This window comes from Vipera berus (genome assembly GCF_964194415.1).
Source record: "Vipera berus genome assembly, chromosome: 5".
NCBI lineage: Eukaryota > Metazoa > Chordata > Lepidosauria > Squamata > Viperidae > Vipera > Vipera berus.
Window position 1 is genome coordinate 85,954,751 of NC_138207.1, and position 22,492 is coordinate 85,977,242.

The 22,492-nt window shown below is 40.5% G+C and overlaps 1 protein-coding gene across 1 annotated transcript in view; it reads right to left on the minus strand.

Annotated features, from left to right (window-relative positions):
* Positions 1–22,492, minus strand: part of PALD1 (phosphatase domain containing paladin 1) — a 134,323-nt gene that overhangs the window by 39,871 nt on the left and 71,960 nt on the right. The window contains exons 11-18 of the mRNA XM_081329929.1: positions 21,152–21,247; positions 19,758–19,892; positions 19,164–19,280; positions 17,797–17,976; positions 14,259–14,456; positions 12,041–12,181; positions 10,002–10,073; positions 6,927–7,067 (exon numbers count right to left, since the gene is read on the minus strand). Of these exons, the coding sequence (XP_081186055.1) occupies positions 6,927–7,067; positions 10,002–10,073; positions 12,041–12,181; positions 14,259–14,456; positions 17,797–17,976; positions 19,164–19,280; positions 19,758–19,892; positions 21,152–21,247 (1,080 nt within the window). The remainder of the gene's footprint in view (positions 1–6,926; positions 7,068–10,001; positions 10,074–12,040; positions 12,182–14,258; positions 14,457–17,796; positions 17,977–19,163; positions 19,281–19,757; positions 19,893–21,151; positions 21,248–22,492) is intronic.

A 22,492-nucleotide genomic window follows, 5' to 3' on the forward strand; every position in this document is an offset into this window, starting at 1 on the left:
TGGAACAACTTGCCTCCAGAAGCTGTGAATGCTCCAACACTGGAAGTTTTAAAGAAGAGATCAGACAATTCTTATTAGATATTCTATTCTGTTCTGTTCCGTTCCGTTCCGTCCCGTCCCATCCCATCCCATTCTATTCCCATCATAAAGATAAGATTTGATTGTTGCTATGAATTCAGTAGGAAGACTTAGACCAGGGGTGTCAAACTCGTCAGAGCTGGGGTGGGCACAGCTTGTTGTGACGCATCCGGACCACAGTTTGACACCCCTGCCCTAGACAATTGACCATTCTCTCAGACTTAGCATCTCCACCTACACCTGGGGAAGGGGGAAATATTTAGAATACAAAGAACTGAGATATAGTTAAGATTTTAAAAAACCATGAGATTATATACACAGGAATAAGAACACAGAAATAGAATATAAGAATACTTTATATATTAAATAAGAATAGAAATAGAAAGTAGGTAATAGAATAAGATTTATATTTTGTATAATAAAATAATGTTATATGAAAAAGTATTGTCTGGGCGCCTGTGTTCTATTCCATATTAAGAAAAACCCTAACACGCACAATCAAATACATTGTCAAAGTCTTATGTCTTATGTCAATCAACACCTGCTGTAACTATCAGCAACCACAAATTAGAGACAGACAATGTTAAAGTTAAAAGAGAATCCAGAACATCTGCTTCCCAGATGTCTGGATGCTAATTGTCACACTGATTATTTTTCAAAGAACGACAAAAGTACCAGTCTATGGATAGAGGAGATACTCTTATTATATTTCTGAATAGAAATGAGTTTTATTTTTCCAGAGCAGAGGATCAATACTGAAAGTGTCAGCATTTAGGGATCATTAGGAATGCTGGTAATGAAAACAAAGACCACCAGGACAATATAAGCTTGCAATGTTCATTTCAGTGACATAAATCCCAAATAACTACAGGATACATGATTATTTCTTGTGAAGGCTTATGAGGAACATTGTGGGATTCAGAGACCAGTCATTGCAGGGTGTCCCAAAATGTCTGTCTGCCTATGCAGTGTTTATTGTCTTTTATACAGTTTTATTCTGCCAACCTAGCAGTTCGAAAGCACGTAAAAATGCAAGTAGAAAAATAGGGACCACTACGGTGGGAAGGTAACAGCGTTCCGTGCGCCTTTGGCGTCTAGTCATGCCGGCCACATGACCACGGAGATGTCCTCGGACAAGCGCTGGCTCTTCGGCTTTGAAACGGAGATGAGCACCGGCCCCTAGAGTCGGAAACGACTAGCACGCATGTGCGGGGGAACCTTTACCTTTATACAGTTTTAACAAGCAGGAAATAACGCACAGCAAAAGCATTGTTTATTGGTGTACTCTTAGAGAACATCCGAACATCCCAAGCCAGGGCAGAGTCTCTCTTATCCAGCTGGTTCCTTGCAGTCCTTGGCAGTGCTAATTGGAATGAGCTCATAGACATGCGGATAACAGGATACTAAGGCAGGCAGTTTGCTGCACACGGTCCCTTCATATCCTTGACCTCCATCTCTACAGAACATACTTGCTATTTTGGAAAATTTCAGATTTCTTCTTTCCAAAGCATCATATGGAAGAGGGTTCATGCAAGTTCAGTGGAAAAAATCCACCCAGTCGTCCATCCATCCATCTATCCACCCCTTCTCCATCCATCCAATTTATCTGACCGCTTGCAACCGTCTTACAGAATATATACAAAAAAGTGGCTTAGCAGATTTACGCAATAAAACCAGAATACAGAATCAAAATAAAATTAATTAAAATGGTAACTAGGAGCCTTGGTGGAGCAGTGGGCTAATGCCTCCTTAAGTAACACCAGCTGCCTGCAATTAGTGCAGGTTCGAGTCCCACCAGGCTCAAGGTTGACTCAGCCTTCCACCCTTCCGAGGTAGGTAAAATGAGGACCCAGATTGTTGGGGTCAATAAGCTGACTTTGTAATAATGCCACTGGGGGGGGGGGGCGAAAGCCCTAATAAGCAGGCATATACATAGAATGAAGGCTATTGCTAAGCACATTGATTTGTGCTTTAGATTGTAAGCCGCCCTGAGTCTTCGGAGAAGGGTGGGATATAAATGGGATTAAAAAAAAAAAGATATGAGAGAAGGCTGCCTCTAGGAAAACAGACTTTATATCCCTCTGCCTTATATTTACACCACCAATCATAGAAAAGTTTCATAATCCTAATCCTAATAATATATAAGTACAACTAAAGTTGCGGTAAAGAAACATCTTGGATGTACTACCGTGAATGGAAGCTGAGCTATGATGAAGATTGTAAACCAGATGCATCCACATGCCATACACTTAAGATTTTTTTTTTTAAAAAAGGGGAGGTTATAGACCTGACTGCAATGTCCTATAGATGCCAATTCAATTTAGTCATTAATCAATATAGATTTATAGTATGATTATGAGCATGCTATAAATGTCTTATATACATTTATATACTGTTGTATTGCTAATGTTGTCTTATCATAATGTTGTTAACAAGGATGCCTGGGAAAAACAGGAACTATATAACCTAACAGATTAGTTTATAGAAGAATGAGTGTGCTAAAACTAGTTCTTTTATTCCAAAAATCAACTATTGCCCAAATAATTTTGGTAGTTCACAAACAAGTCTCTAGGCTTTTCATACATCAGGATAAAAACTAAGATTTAGGCTTAAACAAAAGAGACTTAGTACAATGTGTAAAAAACATTTCAAAAATGAAAATTTCTTTCATTTGTTTATAGATGTATAGATTACCTCTCTATGACGAACTGGTGTTCTTTTGTTTTTTTGTACTTTGTTGTTCATCTTTTGTCTACTTTGTTATGAGGATTGTTGTGGACTACAAATATATTTAAATAAGTAACTAAATGGCAATTGCATCAGATTTTTCTGAGCCTTCAAGGGACAAAGGAAATGGTGTCTTCCTTCCCTATGAAACGCAAGGATCTCTTATTTGATTTTTTTAGTACATCTTACCTGACATTCCTTCTAAGCTTTCTCTTTCCAAATAATATTAGATTTATCTTCTTCATGAATCATGAAACTTGTGCTATTCTGATCAGGACAGACAAACTTCAAACACAGTGACAATTGGATTTAGAATGTTGTTTTCAATGTCCTGTCTTGAATTTGTAGCTCAAGGAAAATATTGGCATTCCAAACTGACATCTAGTGGCATTTTCCACACATTACACACACTTTACACTACAGATGTAGACAAAGCCACAGAAATATAAATGGTTGTCCACTTATAGCCTTATACATTGAAAGTACCTGAAGGAAAAGACAAGAGTGACAGCGGAAAATGTGTCCAACTAAATGTGTCCACTGAAAAAAACACAAGAAGAGTCAGATAATAGTCAATTAGGGGAGGAGAAAAAAATATCCTGAATAAAATTAAAGAATAACGAGAAATTTATATAAAGATGAGCATTTTAGGTAGTGCTTGAGTTATTAAGTCGCTAAGCAAGTTGGGTGTTAAACTGCTGTTGTATTGGAGTTTTTACAATTTTTCTCTCATGGTTGTTAAGCGAATCACTGCAGCTGTTAAATGAAGCATGCAGTCATTAAGAAAATTTGGCATCCTCCTTCTGGAAAGCTGGCTGGGAAGGCTGCAATTGGCAACCACATGTGAAGAGTCAGCTTTTTTCAGATCAACTGAGTGTTGATCCATTGGTTGTGACAGGAATTAACTAACAAGCCTGATGTCGTGGGCTGAGAGTGCGTGATTTGCCCAAAGTCACCCAGGCAGCTTGCATGCCTAAGGCGGGACTAGAATTCAGTCTCCCATTTTCTAGCCTGGCGCCTTAAGCACTAAATGAAACTGATTCTCTCTTTAGAACAGAATATGGAAAAATTAAATGGTTCAAAACTGGGAAAGGAGAACACTACAACGTTATATTACCGTCGTATTCATTTAACCTATGTAAAATAGATTTAGGAGATCTAAGGGAAATATCAATCACTTCAGTTATGAAAACAACTTCAATGGCTGAACACGAGGAAGTCTTAAGTCTTAATATCCTGCTGAAGGTGAGAATTGAAAAGCCACTACACTGCTCAATATTTTAAAAACTAACATTATATCAATAAGCACCACCCATCATCAAACCGGTCAGTCCTAGAGGAGATCAACCCTGACTGCTCTTTAGAAGGCCAGATCCTGAAGCTAAAACTCAAATACTTTGGCCACCTAATGAGAAGGAAGGACTCACTGGAGAAGAGCCTAATGCTGGGAAAGATTGAGGGCAATAGAAGAAGGGGACGACAGAGAATGAGGTGGCTCGATGGAGTCACTGAAGCAGTAGGCCTGAGCTTAAATGGACTCCAGAAGATGGTAGAGGACAGGAAGGCCTGGAAGAACGTTGTCCATAGGGTCGCGATGGGTCGGACACGACTTCGCAACTAACAACAACAACAACAACAACAAAGAGAAAAGGCTTAAAAGGTGACCTATTTTACCTTCCTAGGCTCATAAACTACCAGGAATGGTGTCAATTGGCATGAAATAAAAATCTCTTGGACTAAAGACTACAAATGATCTAGAGGGGGAAAAAAACACTGAAATACAGAAACATCAAACTAGCAAAGATATGTACAGATAGTCCTCAACGTACGACTAGAAATGAGCCCAAAATTTCAGTTGTTAAGTGAGACAGTTGTTAAGTGAATTTTACTTCATTGTATGACCTTTCTTGCCATAGTTTAGGTGAATCACTGCAGCTGTTAAATTAGTAATGTGGTGGTTAAGTGAATCTGGCCTTCCCATTGACTTTGCTTGTCAGAAGGTTGTAAAAGGTGATCACATGACCCCGGGACACTGCAACCGTCATAGACATGAGTCAGTTACCAAGCACCTAAATTCTGATCACATGATCATGGGGGATGCTGCAACAATCTTAAGCAAGGGTCTTCAAACTTGGCCCTTTTATGACTTGTGGACTTCAACTCCCAGAATTCCTCAGCCAGGCACGGTGGCTGAGGAATTCTGGGAGTTGAAGTCCACAAATCATAAAAGGGCCAAGTTTGAAGACTCCTGGTCTCTTAAGTGTGAAAAACAATCATAAGTCCCTTTTTTCAGTGCTGTTGTAACTTTGAACAGTCACTAAATGAACCGTTATTAAGTCGAGGACTACCTGTATTGTCAAGAACATGGTTTTCCCAGCTGTAACATATCGCTGTGAAAACCGGAACATCAGGAAGGCTAAGAATGAAAAACTTAAGTTTTTGAATTGAAATGTTGGAAAACATTTTTTTTAGTACAACTAGAACAAATCAATCAATATTAGGTGAAATAAAACCAGATGAAACAAAACCAGAACCACCCCTTGAAAATTTTAGCAACAAGGCTGAAGCCTGGACATTTACATCCTTAATGAAGCGGGCAAACCGGCGTCTGCATTTCCTGCGTCGGATGAAGAAAGCATATCTTTCTCCTTCTGTCCTGGCCACTTTTTACAAAGTCACAACTGAGAGCATTTTAACAAACTGCATCACTGTCTGGTTTGGTGGCAGCAGTGCCTCAGATAGAAAGTCCATACAGAGAATGGCAAGGACAACCGAGAAGATCATAGGAAGCTCGCTTCCTGGTATTCAGGACGCTGCTTATAAGCGCTATGTGCTTAGAGCTCAAAGCATTGTTAGAGACCCCACACACCCACTTTATGGTCTGTTTCTGTTGCTCCCCTCTGGGAGGAGGTTTTGAAGTATTTCTAGCAGGACTACCTGATTCTGTAATAGCTTTGTTCCCTATGCCATCTGTCTGGTAAACTCGCAAGACTCGTTTTTCTCGCCTTGCACATGTATACATAACCTGAACTAGACTTGTTTCTCAGTGTCTTATGATTTATTTATTTATTTTCGCCATAATTTATGTAATGTATATCGGAGGTGGTTGTTCTGTTCCAGCCTACAACCGGCCCTGCAGAAATGTCAGGGACAACCCTTTTGTTATATTCAATAGGCTGGAATTAAGCCAACCAAATTTATTTGCAAAAACTAAACGAAACGGTTCAAAACAGAGTAAAACAAATACAGACCGAGACTATATCAGAAGCTCTTCAAACGGTTGCCTTCAGCAACCAGCACCTTCCACTCATTCCCCTTTTAAACAACAGTCTCAGGGCGTGGCTTTTCTTTGCCTCCTCCCGAGGTGCCTCATTGCTTTTCTTTGTTCAATTCTGCTTGTCTGCCTCCTGCTTCGAGCGTCCTTGAACAAAGCCAGCTGTGGATCATCTTCGTCTAATCTTTCAGGCTCACACAGCTGGGTCTGAGGAGGAACAAGATGGGAGGGGCCTGGCTGAGAGCTCTGCGATGCATCTGCAACCAAAGGCTCTCCAAACCCCTCCTCTTCCTCCTCCTCCTCAGAATTGTCCGATTCAGCTGCCGAAACCACAGGCTGACGCTGAATCACAACAGTGGTGACCCTTTGAGAGCTGTCTGCAGCGAAATTTCATTTTAATGTGTGATGATTAGTGTACATTCAAAGTGACAATAAAGTTATTATTCTTACTCTTATTCTTCTTGAAAGCACAATGCAAGAGATCCTCCTACTTGAAAATATCAAAGGCACTCAAGAAAAGCGGGCAACAGAGTGATCATATGGAACGTTAAGTCCAATCCTTGTTCAGTTTAGGAAGTCCCAAAACAGGACTGCTAAAATCACTTCCATCAAAAAGGAGGAGGTCCTGGTGTATCTCTCAAGCTCCAGATTGTTCATTCCACAGTTGAGCCTCCTCTTATTTCTGATCCTTCTTTGTCAGCACACCACGACATTTCAGTTACGTGGCTGACTAAAGCCACATCACCCCACATCTACTGAGCTGTCTTAATAGCAGATTGGACTAGAAGTCAGCAAAAATTCATGAAATACATCCAGTAATTTTTCTTCTCTCTGAGGTCCACCTTACCTGTCTGTAAGTACTAATGATGATTTCTCTCAGGTGGTAGTGCATAGGTGTCATCGTTTCGCTCACTGTGTCCAACGCTAAGTCAACCTCCTTCTTCATTCGATCTCCCTCTGGCAATATCTGAACCACTTTCATTACCACCTGGAAAATCACAGCAAACCTTATGGCTGATGATTAAGCTTTTCCCTTCTGGAGACTCTTTTCTCATACAGGGACTAAACACTCAGCAAAGAAAATGTCTCCAGCAGATATAAGAAACAGTTTCTTTATGAAGGCAAAGTTTAGTATTTAAATATCTTTCTTGCATAACAACCAACATAAATGAATGAACCTTTATTGTCAAAGTACAACCATGTATACATTGAGATTGGTTGAGCCTCCCTTCGTGCCCCCCACCTCCACCACAACTCACAGTGACAACAAACCCACCATCTTGTTACACCATGTGAGGCCTTGAGATGTATATCTCAGTGTTTCTCAACCTTGGCAGCTTTAAGATGCATGGACTTCAACTCCCAAACTTCAACTCTGCTGATTGGGGAATTCTGGGAGTTAAAATCCAATAGGTGGGTAGCCCTTAAATTACGACCACAACTGAGCTCAAAATTTCCATTGCTAAGCAAGACAGTTGTTAAGTGAGTTTTGTCCCATTTAAAGATCTATTTGCCTCAGTTGTTAAGTGAATCACTGCAGTTAAGTTAGTAACCTGGTTGTTATGTGAATTGGCTTTGCTTGTGAGAAGGTTGCAAAAGGGGATCACATGATGCTGGGACACCGTCATAAATATACGCCAGTTCCCAAGTCCCCAAATTTTGTTCACGTGACCCCCCAGGGATGCTGCAATGGTCATAAGTGTGAAAACTGGTCATAAGTCACTTTTTTAGGGCCATTGTAATTTTGAATGGTAACTAAACAATGGTTGTAAGTTAAGGACTACCTGTATTATCCTTTTATCTACTGAAGACGTTTAAAATAGACAGATGCCACACTATCTATTTGCACAATAACCTTCATCTGTAGTTCAGTAAGATCAGCTTAGGGACCATTTTTTATGGTAACTGTGTCTGAACACCTGCGAGATGGTTAAGTGCAATCTCATGATCCTGGACCTGTCCCCTCTGTGCACACACACAAGTACAGTACATTTACATGGCACACATGCACAAAAGAATTGAGCAGTGCCACACCTGCCATCTTGCAGAGGTTGGCTTCACTGAAGACATCCATGATTCAATGGGATCTCTCACATTCCTCCAACTATTCTATGACTGTAGAGGCAGCAGCAGAGATGGGGCGATTAATTGTTCAATCAAAACGTGCTACAGCCATTTTGAGTGGCAAGTTTTCCAGTGTCCTGCCCTGTTCTGGGTACTACTTGTAATTATCTGGTTAGTAGCTGTGTTGTTTCTTGTCGAAGTTTTTCCAGCCTGATTAGTAGAGTTGTTGGGATCAACTGTGTCCCTGCTGTGACAGGTTTATCTTGGGCAGCTCAAATGCAATGTTGTTGTTGTTAGTTGCGAAGTCGTGTCCGACCCATCGCGACCCTATGGACAATGTTCCTCCAGGCCTTCCTGTCCTCTACCATCTTCTGGAGTCCATTTAAGCTCACGCCTACTGCTTCAGTGACTCCATCCAGCCACCTCATTCTCTGTCGTCCCCTTCTATTGCCCTCAATCTTTCCCAGCATTAGGTTCTTCTCCAGTGAGTCCTTCCTTCTCATTAGGTGGCCAAAGTATTTGAGTTTTAGCTTCAGGATCTGGCCTTCTAAAGAGCAGTCAGGGTTGATCTCCTCTAGGACTGACCGGTTTGATCGCCTTGCAGTCCAAGGGACTCGCAGGAGTCTTCTCCAGCACCATAGTTCAAAGGCTTCAATTCTTTGGCGCTCAGCCTTTCTTATGGTCCAGCTTTCACTGCCATACATTGCAACTGGGAAGAGCATAGCCTTGACTATACGCACTTTTGTTGACAGGGTGATGTCTCTGCTTTTTAGTGTGCTGTCTAGATTTGCCATGGCTTTCCTTCCCAGGAGCAAGCGTCTTTTAATTTCTTGGCTACAGTCCCCATCTGCAGTGATCTTGGAGCCCAGGAAAATAAAATCTGTCACTACCTCCATTTCTTCCCCCTCTATTTGCCAAATGCAATAAGGTAAACACAAAAGGGAAGATAGCTGGAAGCCACATTTTAGTCGATCTGTCTGGCACAAAGCGGTTTTAAAAAAGGTTTGGCAAAAAATGATATTAGGAGTCTTTTAGAGTGGGCTGCCATTAGAATACATGTGGGTCCATGCATTATGGAAAGTTTTGCCTTGCAAACAAATAATTCAAAAATGTTAATGTGTCAACACAAAGACTTTTAGTGTGCTGTTAAGTGTAATTCATCTACTCAACTTTGACGTGTGTGCACATTTTGTTCATTATCTCGTTCTGAGCATTAGGATGCATAAAAAATGCAAAGGACATATTAGTTTGGTTAACTTGCTAAGCTTTGCTTGCATACACTCTCTATCTGCTCTTATCTTTTGCTTTGAGGTTAATGTTATTCATCATTTAAAAGCACCAGCAATCCATCTTTCCTTTCCTTTCCTTTCCTTTCCTTTCCTTTCCTTTCCTTTCCTTTCCTTTCCTTTCCTTTCCTTTCCTTTCCTTTCCTTTCCTTTCCTTTCCTTTCAACTGGCCACTACTTTTTTTATGTGAGCAACACACAATTGCCTAAAAAAAGGAATTGTGCAAATTTGTAGAATGTCACTTTGAAAGTGGGGCAGCAAAACGTAGGTAAAAACTGGACAGAATGCTTCAAATAATTTCAATTTTGGTCTATCAGAACACAGCCAGTTTAGAACCCATGTCAATTTAACATTTCAGGTTGGGTTCTTTTGTTAAAAGCTGTTCAAGATGGCTTCCGTTTCATGCACACACCAACTGCTAAATTAAAATACATTTTATTGAATAAATCACAAGCAGCAGGGTTGACATGAAACTCAAACTCACCCAATGCATTTGTTTATGAATGTGAAGGCTCCCTGCTGGAAAAGTATTATATTAAGAAAATAAAAAGCATGTATTAGAAGGCACCAACCTCAAATTCTCCTTTTGTGTATTTGGCATCAGGTACACTCACAATCTCATCCTCCGTGATCTCAGGGATTCCCTGCAACAACAGGACAGGCTTAGCCTCCTTTCTAAAGGTATGGAAAAGCTAAAACAGTGGATCCTCCTTTAGAAACTTGGCATGTACAATGTAAGAAAGACATTACAACCAGGATTATCAACAATTATGGGTACTTCTTTTCTCTCTGTGCAGGTTTGTAAGAAATGTGTTCATTTTTTTAAACCACTACATCTTGCATCTTTCAAAGAGCTTTTGATCACTGATAAACCATTTTACAGAAATCCTGTCCAGGGTATTGGTTAAGGCACCGAACTAGAGACTAGGAAGGAGATCCTAAATTCTAGTGCTATCTTAGGCACAGAACAGCTGGGTGACCTCGGGCCAGTCATTTTCTCTCTGCCCTAGGAAGCAGGTAATGGCTAACCACTTCCAAAATGATTTTCAAGAAAATTACAAGGGCACGTCTAGGCAATCTTCAGGAGTCAAGACTGACTCAAGAGCCAAAAACAAGGGCACACACACAAATTTTACACCCACCCTCTCCACCAAGGAACCCCACAGCACTGCACCGGATTCCGGAATGTTTTCATAAGTGCATATGGCAAACTTTCTAGCAACGTTTGAGTCTAACATGAGAAGAGTATGCTTCTGCAAACTGCAGCTACAAGTGTCCTTTCTTCTCTCCTTTTTCTTTGGCCTAGTTCCAGGATAGGTCCAAATTCGTTCCTTGCACCACCAACCTGATTGTAACGGGCCTTAGCACATTAAGGTCATTCGGGTCATTAGGATGTGATGATGACAATAACAACACTTAGAATAATGGCATGGCTGAAAGAGTACTGTTATGGTATACTGAAGGACTGATGATGTTTTAGTTTGTAAATGGCCGAAAGACTGGGGGTAATTCACTATAGAAATATAGCCACTATTTTTCTGATTATGTGCAATTCAATATGCTGCCCAAATTCCAAATAAATCAGGCTTATAATCTAGGGATAGAAACTGGCTTACTGCCAAACTGTTACAAATTAGCAACAGTTTACTGAATTAGGATGAAGTAATAAGACAAGGTTGACCAAATTCCAACTTTTTCACCTAGCTATGTCATAATAAAGAAAATCGCCTTTGGCTTGGCTCTGACATGTTTAAGGATAGAATTGACATAATAGACAAAATGCTTTTATCCTACAACAAGCGTACATTCATTCATTATGAAAAAAAACAGCTCAAGTTGTCTTCTGGGTGAGCTGTTTCCTATGGATCTTTGTTAATTCTTTTCTCACTGAAGACCATCTTGGACATTTTCATAGACCTCAATTTCCTAGGAAATAGTCTTGACAATTCTGCCTTGATTTAGCCCAGCTTGGATAATTTATATTAAAATCTTGGTCCAAAACAAAAATTAAACATGAGCATACATATCCACATTGCTTTTTTAAAATAATAATAATTCCCATGTTTTAAAAATAAAATTCGACCAAAAAGGGAAGAAATCATATTTGAAGAAGGAGCAATATAATCAGAACTAGGATAAGGTCTTTTTTTGGAGGGTCATCTGGAGTTGCAAACATGACAAATTTTTCTAAATGGATGAAGAGACCAATATAAATTTTAGAAAGATCAGGAAGTTCCTCAGAGTGGGATCACAAAGTTTGCCAACATCTGGACAAATTAATGTCACACTTTATATTTATTTCTTTTCCAAATACGTAGCTGCCAAAGTAGTGTGAAAAATTAAATCCCCTGACCCAGCTTTGAAACAATGTGGGATCTTATACCCTTTGCAGTAGGATTTCATTCAAGATATGAGGTCCCACTTCCTACATAACTCTAGACCAGGGGTGTCAAACTGCCAGCCTGCGGGCGAAACCACAGCCACCCCATTGCCGGCATTGAAAAAAAGTTGCGATACGTCGCGACACGTCACCTGATGTTGCAAGTTTGACACCCCTGCTCTAGACAGTTCAGCCCATATTCAGCCCAGCCCATGTCAAAGGAGCACATACATTGAAATGCCAAAGGATGAGGACAGCAATAACCATGGCTGTTGTAGTTCTTCCTCTGCCACTGTGACAGTTGAATACAAAAGCCGTGTGAGAGTCTTTAGCCAGTGCGCCCTTCATGGCTTCCAGCATCTGATCAAAATCCTACGGACACAAACCAAAGATGATGTGAACAAACTACTCTTTTTTTTCAGATGGCAAAATAAGTGGAACTTTTCTGTTAACTTCTAAACCACTTAAATGGATCCCACAGAAGTTAAGAAGGAGTGCAAGTAATCTTCAAGTTATAACTGGTCATTTTACAAGCATTCAAAGTTATGGAACAGATGCTTTATGGCCCATAAAACACTCCTGGCCACTGTTAAAATGGTCACACACACCCCTGCAGTCACATTACATTTCAGTAAGTCAGGGTTTATGACCAAGCCACAGTCACGTGACTGTGGTTTGCTGTTGTTGTTTTTCCAACTTCCCACAAAAATCGCCCATTAAAATGAAAGGTTTCACTTAGTGTGGCAAAAAAGTTGGAAAATTATTTCTGGTCATATGGATGCCTTGACTTATGGCTATAATGACTTGTGACCATATTTCTGGTTTCAATTATGGTGATAAATCAAGGACCACCTGTAATTATGTACTGACTGTACATGTTCTTTAAAACTCGATCTAGGGTATAAATGATGTGCATGGCTCCCGATTATTAAGAAATATAACAATAATCTGTTCTTCTTTTTGGGTCTATTTCTATTCTGAAATATTTCAGAATATTTCCTATTCTATTATTCTATTATATATATTATTATAATATTCTATTATAGTACTATAATATTTTATATTATATTATACTATTTCAGATATTATTTCCTATTTTGAAATATTATCATTAATGTGTTTGTGTGTATATAATAAGATCACACAGATGCATAATTTCAATTAACAATCCTTTGTTAATCATGTCAAACCAGCCCCTTCAATTTACTTTTATAGACAGAAAATTATCTCAATGCCTATAATAAATGATGAACTGCACCTACATTAAGCTTCTCTGACTATTGATTATTGAATTGCAGGGCATTCAATTTCCTTCAAATTGGGCCACGTTCTTAAATTTTCATACCTATGTTCACGAAGATGGTTTACTTAAACAAGAAGCAGCACCAGCTGACGTCTCAGAATTAAAATGTGGACGTTTGAAATGGCTGAAGTGAGATGAATATACCCAAGGGTTAGGTAAAAACGGACACACTAGCAATATTCAGATAAAGCACACAGGACCCATCTTTTTTCTGAGGCACTAAGTAACAGCAGAAGACTCCAATGTACTTATAGAAGTAGCAGTAGTCATAATAGATTTTATTTATATACCGTGTTTCCCCAACAGTAAGACCTACCCCGGAAATAAGCCCTAGCTTAATTTGAAGGGGGTGGGCCTAATATAAGCCCTACCCCCAAAATAAGCCCTAGTTTGGGGCTGAGGCACACGCCTAAAAATCAAGCTGGGGTAGGGGGGTGGAGCTTACCATTGCAGCCAGGCCTCCCATGGATTGACACTTGCCTCGCCAGCCCACTTCTTCCACGGACAAAAGAGCAGCTTCATTTTGCAGCTGAGAATGGAGCTCCGGCCTCCATTTTGCAGTCAGAGGCTTTTCCGGAAGGACTCTGTAGCCAAGAACCGAGATATGGATTCAATCCGTATCTCAATACTCAGCTGCAGAGGCCTTCCAGAAAGGCCTCTGACTGCGAAATGCAGGCTGGAGCTTCATTCTCAACTAAAGAATGAAGCTGCTCCTTCAGCCGCAGAAAAAGTGGGCCAGCTGAGCGGTGCTGTTGGTGCCGCCATGAGTTCAGTGGAAAAGACACACACACACACCGAAAATAAGACCTGTTGTCTCTTTTTGAAGCAAAAAAAAAAAAAAAAAAGACCGGGTCTTATTTTCCGGGAAACACAGTAGTATTTATGCCGTGACGAACCAAGTTGTGAAACTGCCTAACTCAGGGCACACTGGAGAATGAAAGGAAATACGAGTATAGTTAAAACAACCAATCTCAAAACCAAACTGCCTGTTAGAATTTCACAACAGACCTCCTTGTCTCTCGTTCTTTCTCTCTCACACACAAGATACACCCAAACAATATCAAGAACGGCTAAAATATAGAATGCACCTTGCCAGGTGCAGCTTTTCACATACCCCAAGCAGCAGAAGTGACATTTCTTGCTTACCTTCTCCTTCAGACCACAGAAGTCTGGAACTGGGATCCGTTTGTAGGCCAGCCCTTGGCAACTGCTTTTGTGCTGGTTAAATATCTCCTGCATGGTTAAGCATGATTTCAATATTTTCATCTGTTTCTCCTGTTCCAAATAAACCTCAATCCGTTTCTGGGATTTCAATAGATCGTTCTTCAAGACAGATTCCAGTTTCTGAAGTAGTGCCAAAGAAACAAGGGAGTCATTCATCTCTTTCAGTTCTATCTTTCACTCGATCCCCCCCCCCAGGTAGGTTGCAATACAATGCTCATCCTTCCAGCATGAAAGGAATGATAGGAATACATCTGGAGGGAACCAGGTTAGAGAGTACACTGATGCACAGAAACAGAAAACCAACTATTCACACAAGCAACTAGGGGGTTGGGTGTTTATCTGTTATGCATACAGGGAGTCTGGGCTTTCTTTGTTGTTGTTAGTTGTGAAGTCGTGTCCGACCCATCGCGACCCCATGGACAACGTTCCTCCAGGCCTTCCTGTCCTCTACCATCTTCTGGAGTCCATTTAAGCTCACGCCTACTGCTTCAGTGACTCCATCCAGCCACCTCATTCTCTGTCGTCCCCTTCTTCTATTGCCCTCAATCTTTCCCAGCATTAGGCTCTTCTCCAGTGAGTCCTTCCTTCTCATTAGGTGGCCAAAGTATTTGAGTTTTAGCTTCAGGATCTGGCCTTCTAAAGAGCAGTCAGGGTTGATCTCCTCTAGGACTGACCAGTTTGATCGCCTGGCAGTCCAAGGGACTTGCAGGAATCTTCTCCAGCACCACAGTTCAAAGGCTTTAATTCTTTGGCGCTCAGCCTTTCTTATGGTCCAACTTTCACTGCCATATATTGCAACTGGGAAAACCATAGCCTTGACCATACGCACTTTTGTTGGCAGAGTAATGTCTCTGCTTTTTAGGGGCTTTCTTACAATGCATAAATTAATGGAAAACAATTCAATGAAGGAAAAAAGGCAAAAAGCCTCATTCCTGTCCAATTTAGAATCTCTGTACATTTACAAAGTTAGTGTTTCTAACAAAGCTTATACAGGTGAAACTCAAAAAATTAGAATATCGTGCAAAAGTTCATTTATTTCAGTAATGCAACTTAAAAGGGGAAACTAATATATGAGATAGACTTATTACATGCAAAGCAACATAGTTCAAGCCGTGATTTGTCATAATTGTGATGATTATGGCATACAGCTCATGAAAACCCCAAATCTCGGAAAATTAGAATATTACATGCAATCAATAAAACAAGGAGTGTACATAGAACAATATCGGACCTCTGAAAAGTATAAGCATGCATATGTACTTAGTACTTGGTTTGGGCCCCTTTTGCAGTAATTACTGCCTCAATGTGGTATGGCATGGAAGCTATCAGCCTGTGGCACTGCTGAGGTGTTATGGAAGACCAGGATGCTTCAATAGCGGCCTTCAGCTCTTCTGCATTGTTCGGTCTCATGTCTCTCATCTTTCTCTTGGCAATGCCCCATAGATTCTCTATGGGGTTCAGGTCAGGCGAGTTTGCTGGCCAATCAAGCACAGTAATCCCACGGTCATTGAACCAGGTTTTGGTGCTTTTGGCAGTGTGGGCAGGTGCCAAGTCCTACTGGAAAATGAAGTCAGCATCCCTATAAAGTTCGTCTGTGGAAAGAAGCATGAAGGTCTCCAAAATCTCCTGGTAGACGGCTGTGTTTACCCTGGACTTAATGAAGCACAGTGGACCAACACCAGCAGATGACATGGCTCCCCAAATCAACACAGACTGTGGAAACTTCACACTGGACTTCAAGCATCTTGCAGTGTGTGCCTCTCCATTCTTCCTCCAGACTCTGGGTCCTTGGTTTCCAAATGAGATGCAAAACTTGCTCTCATCAGAAAAGAGGACTTTGGACCACTGAGCAACAGACCAGGTCTGTATTTCTTTAGCCCAGGTAAGATGCTTCTGACGTTGTTTATTGTTCAGGTGCGGCTTGACAAGAGGAATACGACATTTGAAACCCATGTCCAGGATCCGTCTGTGTGTGGTGGCTCTTGATGCACTGACTCCAGCCTCAGTCCACTCCTTGTGAAAGTCCCCAACACTTTTGAATGGCCTTTTCCTGACAATCCTCTCCAGGCTGCGGTCATCCCTGCTGCTTGTGCAACTTTTTCTTCCACACTTTTCCCTTCCACATAACTTTCTATTAATGTGCTTTAATACAGCACTTTGGGAACATCCAACGTCTTTTGCAATTACCTTTTGAGGCTTTCCCTCCTTATGGAGGGTGTCAATGATGGTTTTCTGCACAACTGTCAGGTCAGCAGTCTTCTCCATGATTGTGATTCCTACTGTACCAGACCGAGAGACCATTTAAAGGCTCAGGAACCCTTTGCAGGTGTTATGGCTTAATTAGCTGATTAGAGTGGGACACTTTGAGCCTAGAATATTGCACCTTTTCACAATATTCTAATTTTCTGAGATTGTAGATTTGGGGTTTTCATGAGCTGTACGCCATAATCATCACAATTATGACAAATCACGGCTTGAACTATCTTGCTTTGCATGTAATGAGTCTATCTCATATATTAGTTTCCCCTTTTAAGTTGCATTACTGAAATAAATGAACTTTTGCACGATATTCTAATTTTTCGACACGATGTTGTTACAGGGGGTACATGAAGGCTTGAAGAAATGTTATGATTTAAATCTTGAATGAAGTCTTGGGGATACATGGCCACGATCTGTGGCTACAAAAGGTACTTAAAGGGGGTGCATGGTGAAGCAAAAGTTGAGAACCACAGGTTTAGTCACTTCCTATAAGCCTCAAATCAGTTTCAGGCTCTGCAAAAAAAGTAGCTGAAAAACAAAAGCCCTCAATTCATCATGCACTGATCACTTCAACATCTGAACTGCAATGAGCAAAGAGTATAAAACAACCAAGCGGGGAAAAGACTAGGAACAACGTCTGCTATGTAGCATCTTTACATCTCTTTACTAGAAAGAAGAAAAGTATTAATGATACCTATTTTTGTTGTCCTTTCTTGCCCTGAACATGTGATGACACATCTTGCATACCCTTACAAGATTGCATAAAATTTGGAAAAATATTTTTATAAAGGTCCTTGAGAATAAGTGAATTGGGCTGTTATCATATGCAGAAAATGCAGAAAAGGGCATTCACCCAGCTATTTCCAAGAAAAATGACATACTGTAACATGAAGAAATTACTTTGCCTATTATTTCTACAGTAATCAATGCCTGTCTTTAATCACTTATTGCCAAAAACATTGTATTTCACAAGACTCTTATTTGCAGAATACACATTGGAAAATTAGAAATTATCTTCTTCTGCTCCCATGCCAAAGAATGTTTGACTAACCCTAATTTTCCTGCACTATATAAAAGAGCACTCTGCCTTTGAACAGCATTCCATATGATTATATCAAGAGCTCTGTGGATAGTAAGAAATTTGCTAGTAGCACAGGTGGGCAGAAGAAACAGCAGAAAGCTCAAGTATCCAAGATCTCACCTCTAGCTGTTCCGATGATGCTACGGGTACCGTTATCTGCTGTTCCAGATGGCCAATTTCCCGTAAGGTATAGGTTTGTTCATTCTCTTCTAGAACTATATCTTCACGGAGATTAATCCATAAGATGTGAGAATGTTTCCTCTTTGCATCTTTCAAGTAGTTCAAGACATTCCCAATTGCCTAAACAGAAGAACAGATCACAATGTCTTAAAAAAGGAAAACCAGAGAAATTATCTACAAAAATCTAGAGATTGTCTTCCTATCCCTTAGGCCAGGGGTAGGCAACCTTGGCTCTTTTATGACTCGTGGACTTCAACTCCCAGAATTCCTGAGCCAGCCAAGCTGAGGGGAAGAGAGAGGTTTCCAAGCTGAGCTATGCTGGCTCAGGAATTCTGGGAGTTGAAGTCCACGAGTCATAAAAGAGCCAAGGTTGCCTATCCCTGCCTTAGGCTATTACAAATAAATCAAATGAATAAATCAAACAGCTATAAGGAACGCTTCAGCTGCTGCTGTTTCTTTCAGATCAGCCTTGATAAGAGGGTCTCTGAAGTGAAATTAGTTGAACAGGAATCTCTAGCAGACAAGTGAGCAGGGAAGGGTTGAAAACCCTTGACCATATGAGGCAAAGTAGAGACAGGCAATGGGACAGAGAATTCTGATAATGGCCAAGTCAGTGGGGGGAAAAACATTATGACTTAAAAAAAATTCCACAACTGTTTTCAAGGAGTATCATAGAAAAGTATTTCAATGAAAAAACTGCTATTTTACGATATATTACTGATTCTGCTAGGGACGTGGTGGCTCAGTGGGTTAGGATGCTGAGCTTGTCAATCAGAAGGTCGGCAGTTTGGTGGGTCGAATCCCAAGTGCCGCGTAGCAGAGTGAGCGCCTGTTACTTGTCCCAGCTTCTGCCAACCTAGCAGTTCGAAAGCATGTAAAATTGCAAGTAGAAAAATAGGGACCACTATGGTGGGAAGGTAACAGCGTTCCGTGCGCCTTTGGCATCTAGTCATGCCGGCCACATGACAACAGAGACGTCCTCGGACAAACGCTGGCTCTTCGGGCTTGAAACGGAGATGAGCACCGGCCCCTAGAGTCGGAAACGACTAGCACGCATGTGCGGGGGAACCTTTACCTTTACCTTTACTGATTCTGCTACATTCCATGAGGAATGGAATGGAATCGAACGGAATAGAATAGCTTGTGCAGTATACAGGTCCTCAGTGGAAAGCAGGCCAGTTGCAATTAAGTACTAAATTAAGTACTAAATCTAGAAGCAATAGTATAGCTTCTGTTTAAAATCCAGTTTGGGAATCAGATTTGGATTGACCTGGTCCCAACAAAATCTTTCTGGAAACCACACTTACCTTGGAGTTGGGCTGAGCCATTCCATACACAGGCATTTTAGGAACTCTGCGGAAATTGGCCACGTTCATGTCTTTGATGGTGCTAAGAACATCTGGAGAAAACCGTTCATCCACAACCTAAAGCAGTGATAAACGTATGAAGCCTTTGTTCATTTTACGTATAAGCTGAATATTTTTTATTTCTATTGTGGAACAATTTTCTTTCATCCAATGCAAAGTCCAAAGGAAGGAAAGTAATAGCTAAGATTACATGAAAGAAAGAAAAAAACCCTGTTGTTTTGAGATACACAAGCTTATTGTGCTCTCTTCAAATAAGCATGGAAGAGGTAACCTATATTCCTTAATTTTTTTAAAAAAAAATATGCTTTCTTTATAAATGCAGCGAGAATCTTAAGAACCTGACTATACAGAAGATTGCAAATTAATTTGAAGGCAAGAGAGGAAAAAGCTCTGAACTAAACTCAATCTCAGCAGCAAGAATATTGCTATAATTAATCCATTAACTGAACTATTTGGCACAATGATTCTCACATTGTAAAAGGAATGCTAAGAAAGAAATGCAAAGATCAAGAGGATGCAAAACAAGGCACTCACCAGCACCCGTACTCCCTTAGTTATCTGTTCCGCTGTGATTGTAAGTTCTGACAGATTCATGTTGGCTTGAAGTCTATACAGCTCAGGGTGCCTGCAGATCCATCTACTGAAATTGAGAGCAAAAGCCAAGGGATACTGCCAGCCCAGAAGAAAGAAGAAAAGGACAATTTCAGGAACAGGGGGTGGTCCCAAGAATTGTACTCGTCATCACTTCAACTCATCAAAAGATCTGGGTTTCAGGCCACTGAGGTGCATCTATTTATTTATGTATTTATTCCTTCATTCAGTTACTACAGCTGCCCATCTCATCTGTAATCAGTGACATTGCAATTCCAAAAAAAAGAATAGGCGACAGTGAAAACACCAACACTTTTTCAAACCGTAGAAAACAATAAAACAGCCAAAACAAATATAAAAAACAGCTGAACTGCTTGGCCAGTTAGCAATATACTGTAGCTGTCAAGCACCGGGGGGGGGGGGGGGGGAAAGAATCAGGAGATTTAGGCACTTCCAACCAGTAGAAAAATTTACTGCAAAATTAAGCTCCCTATAAAATCTGAACTATTAACTCTCAAGGGAAATGAGGGGGAATTAAGAGGCATTCAAGGACATAGCTCTCTTGCGGGGGCAGAGGAACTCAACTTATGATGCATTTGACCCCTCCCTTGGGCTCAGCCTGGTCATTCCCTAGAATAGCCAGGAAACGGGGCCCTTTATACATTCAGCACCCCAGGCTCAGGAATATAGCCAGGTATGTAGGGCTTTACAAAAGGCTAAAAGGGTTGGAACCATTCTATTTTTCAAAGGGAGGATTTCCCATAGAGCAGGGGCCACCGCGGAAAAAGCCTGTCTTCTAGTCCCCACCAATTGACACCCTTTGGCTGACGATATCTGCAGCAGTCCATTCTGCTAGATCTAACTGGATGGGTAGAGGCTCTTGGAAAAGGGTGATCTCTCAGGTAATCCAATCCCAAGCCACGTAGGGCTTTAAAGGTGACAACCAGCATCTTGAATTGCATCCAGAAACATACCGGTAGCGCATCGCCTCCCATTTCCACTAAGTTCTATATCAGGAAAGCCTGGCTGAAGTCAGATATCTAACAGGGCATCCAAAAGATGTAATAGAAGCTGCCTGACAAATTTTAAGGAAGAGGATATTCCACGGTGCAAGTACCAGTGAGTGTGTGGGGGGGAGGCAACATGTCACTGGCCACAAGATGGCACACTGAAGTTTACAGCACACCCAGCAAGGAAGCACTCAACCAAGTTTAGCCAAGCAAATTTTCATCTGGTAGTCAATATATATGGCCAAACATGATTATTATGAGTCACTGGTCTGTAGCAAGGATGATTCATTTAGATTTAGATTTTTTTAGATTTAGAGGTACGCTCACCTGTTCATGAAGGTAATAATTGAAAATGATCAAGAAGAAATAACGTTCAAGTCTCTGTAATGTCTTCTGAAGGAAACACTCTTTGGTGCTGTTCTTCTACAACAAAAACAGATATAACGATCCAGGTAAATCCACACGACTTACGGAATGCTAAATCGAAAATGTACACTTTTCAGCATCTTAAATTATTCCAATGAACAATTATATTTATGCATATATTGAGAGAGAGAGAGAGAGAGAGAGAGAGAAGAGAAAGAGATGCAAACAAATTTGTAAATTTGCCTCTCAATATAAATTATTACTTAACACTATGATACAATTAACACACCCTAAATATCTTTGAAGAAAATAATTTAGCAGTATCAATGCTTCTCAAATCATGGTGACATTACATTACTGTGTATCCCTACTCTGTGATTATTGGAAGCTTCCATTTTTATTAAAAGCAAAGGGTATTAAGATTCTTGCTTTCATATCCAGCTTTATGATGGTGGTGATGATGATATCCATTCTTTTTGCTGTTATCACAATTACACAATTGCGGGATTTTTTTACTAGCCTCTCAGAACCCCTACAAATATTCTTTGATCTACTATATACTTTTCAGCAAAAGTATTTTTTAGGGTTTCAGCACTGTCTATCTGACTTTATATGTCCCAAGATTACAGGTACTTCTCAACTTACAACTATTCATTTAATGACTGTTTGAAGTTGCAACGGCACTGAAATAAGTGACTTTTGACTGTTTTTCAGACTTGCGACTGTTGCAGCATCCCCATGTGATCAAAATTTGGGAGTTCGGCACTTGTCATATATTTATGATAGTTGCACTGTCCTGGGGTCAGCAAGTTATCATCATTCGGTACAATGAGGACCCAGATGGTTGGGGGGCCATGTGCTGACTCTGTAATCCACTTAGAGAGAGATGTAAAGCACTATGAAGCGGTATATAAGTCTAAGTGCTATTGCTATTGCCATTTGTAATCTTCCCAGCTGGCTTCTGACAAGCAAAGTCAGCAAAAGCCAGATTCTCTTAATGACTGCATGATTCACTTAACAACTGTGACAAAAATATTGTAAAATAAGGTGCAACTCACTTAACAATTGCTTTGCTTAGCAACAGAAATTTTGGGCTCAATGGTGGCCCTACGTTGAGGACTACCAGTATTTCTCTACCTGTAAAATCTGTAACACAAATTCTTTATCGTGTTGTTTTAAACTCAGCTTCCCAACTTGGACTGTCCAAACCACTTAAAAATAATTAAAAAAATAATAAGCAAGCAAAAAAAACAGCTTAAGTTTTATTTCTAGAAATCTAACTGAGCCTCAAAGATCTTAGAA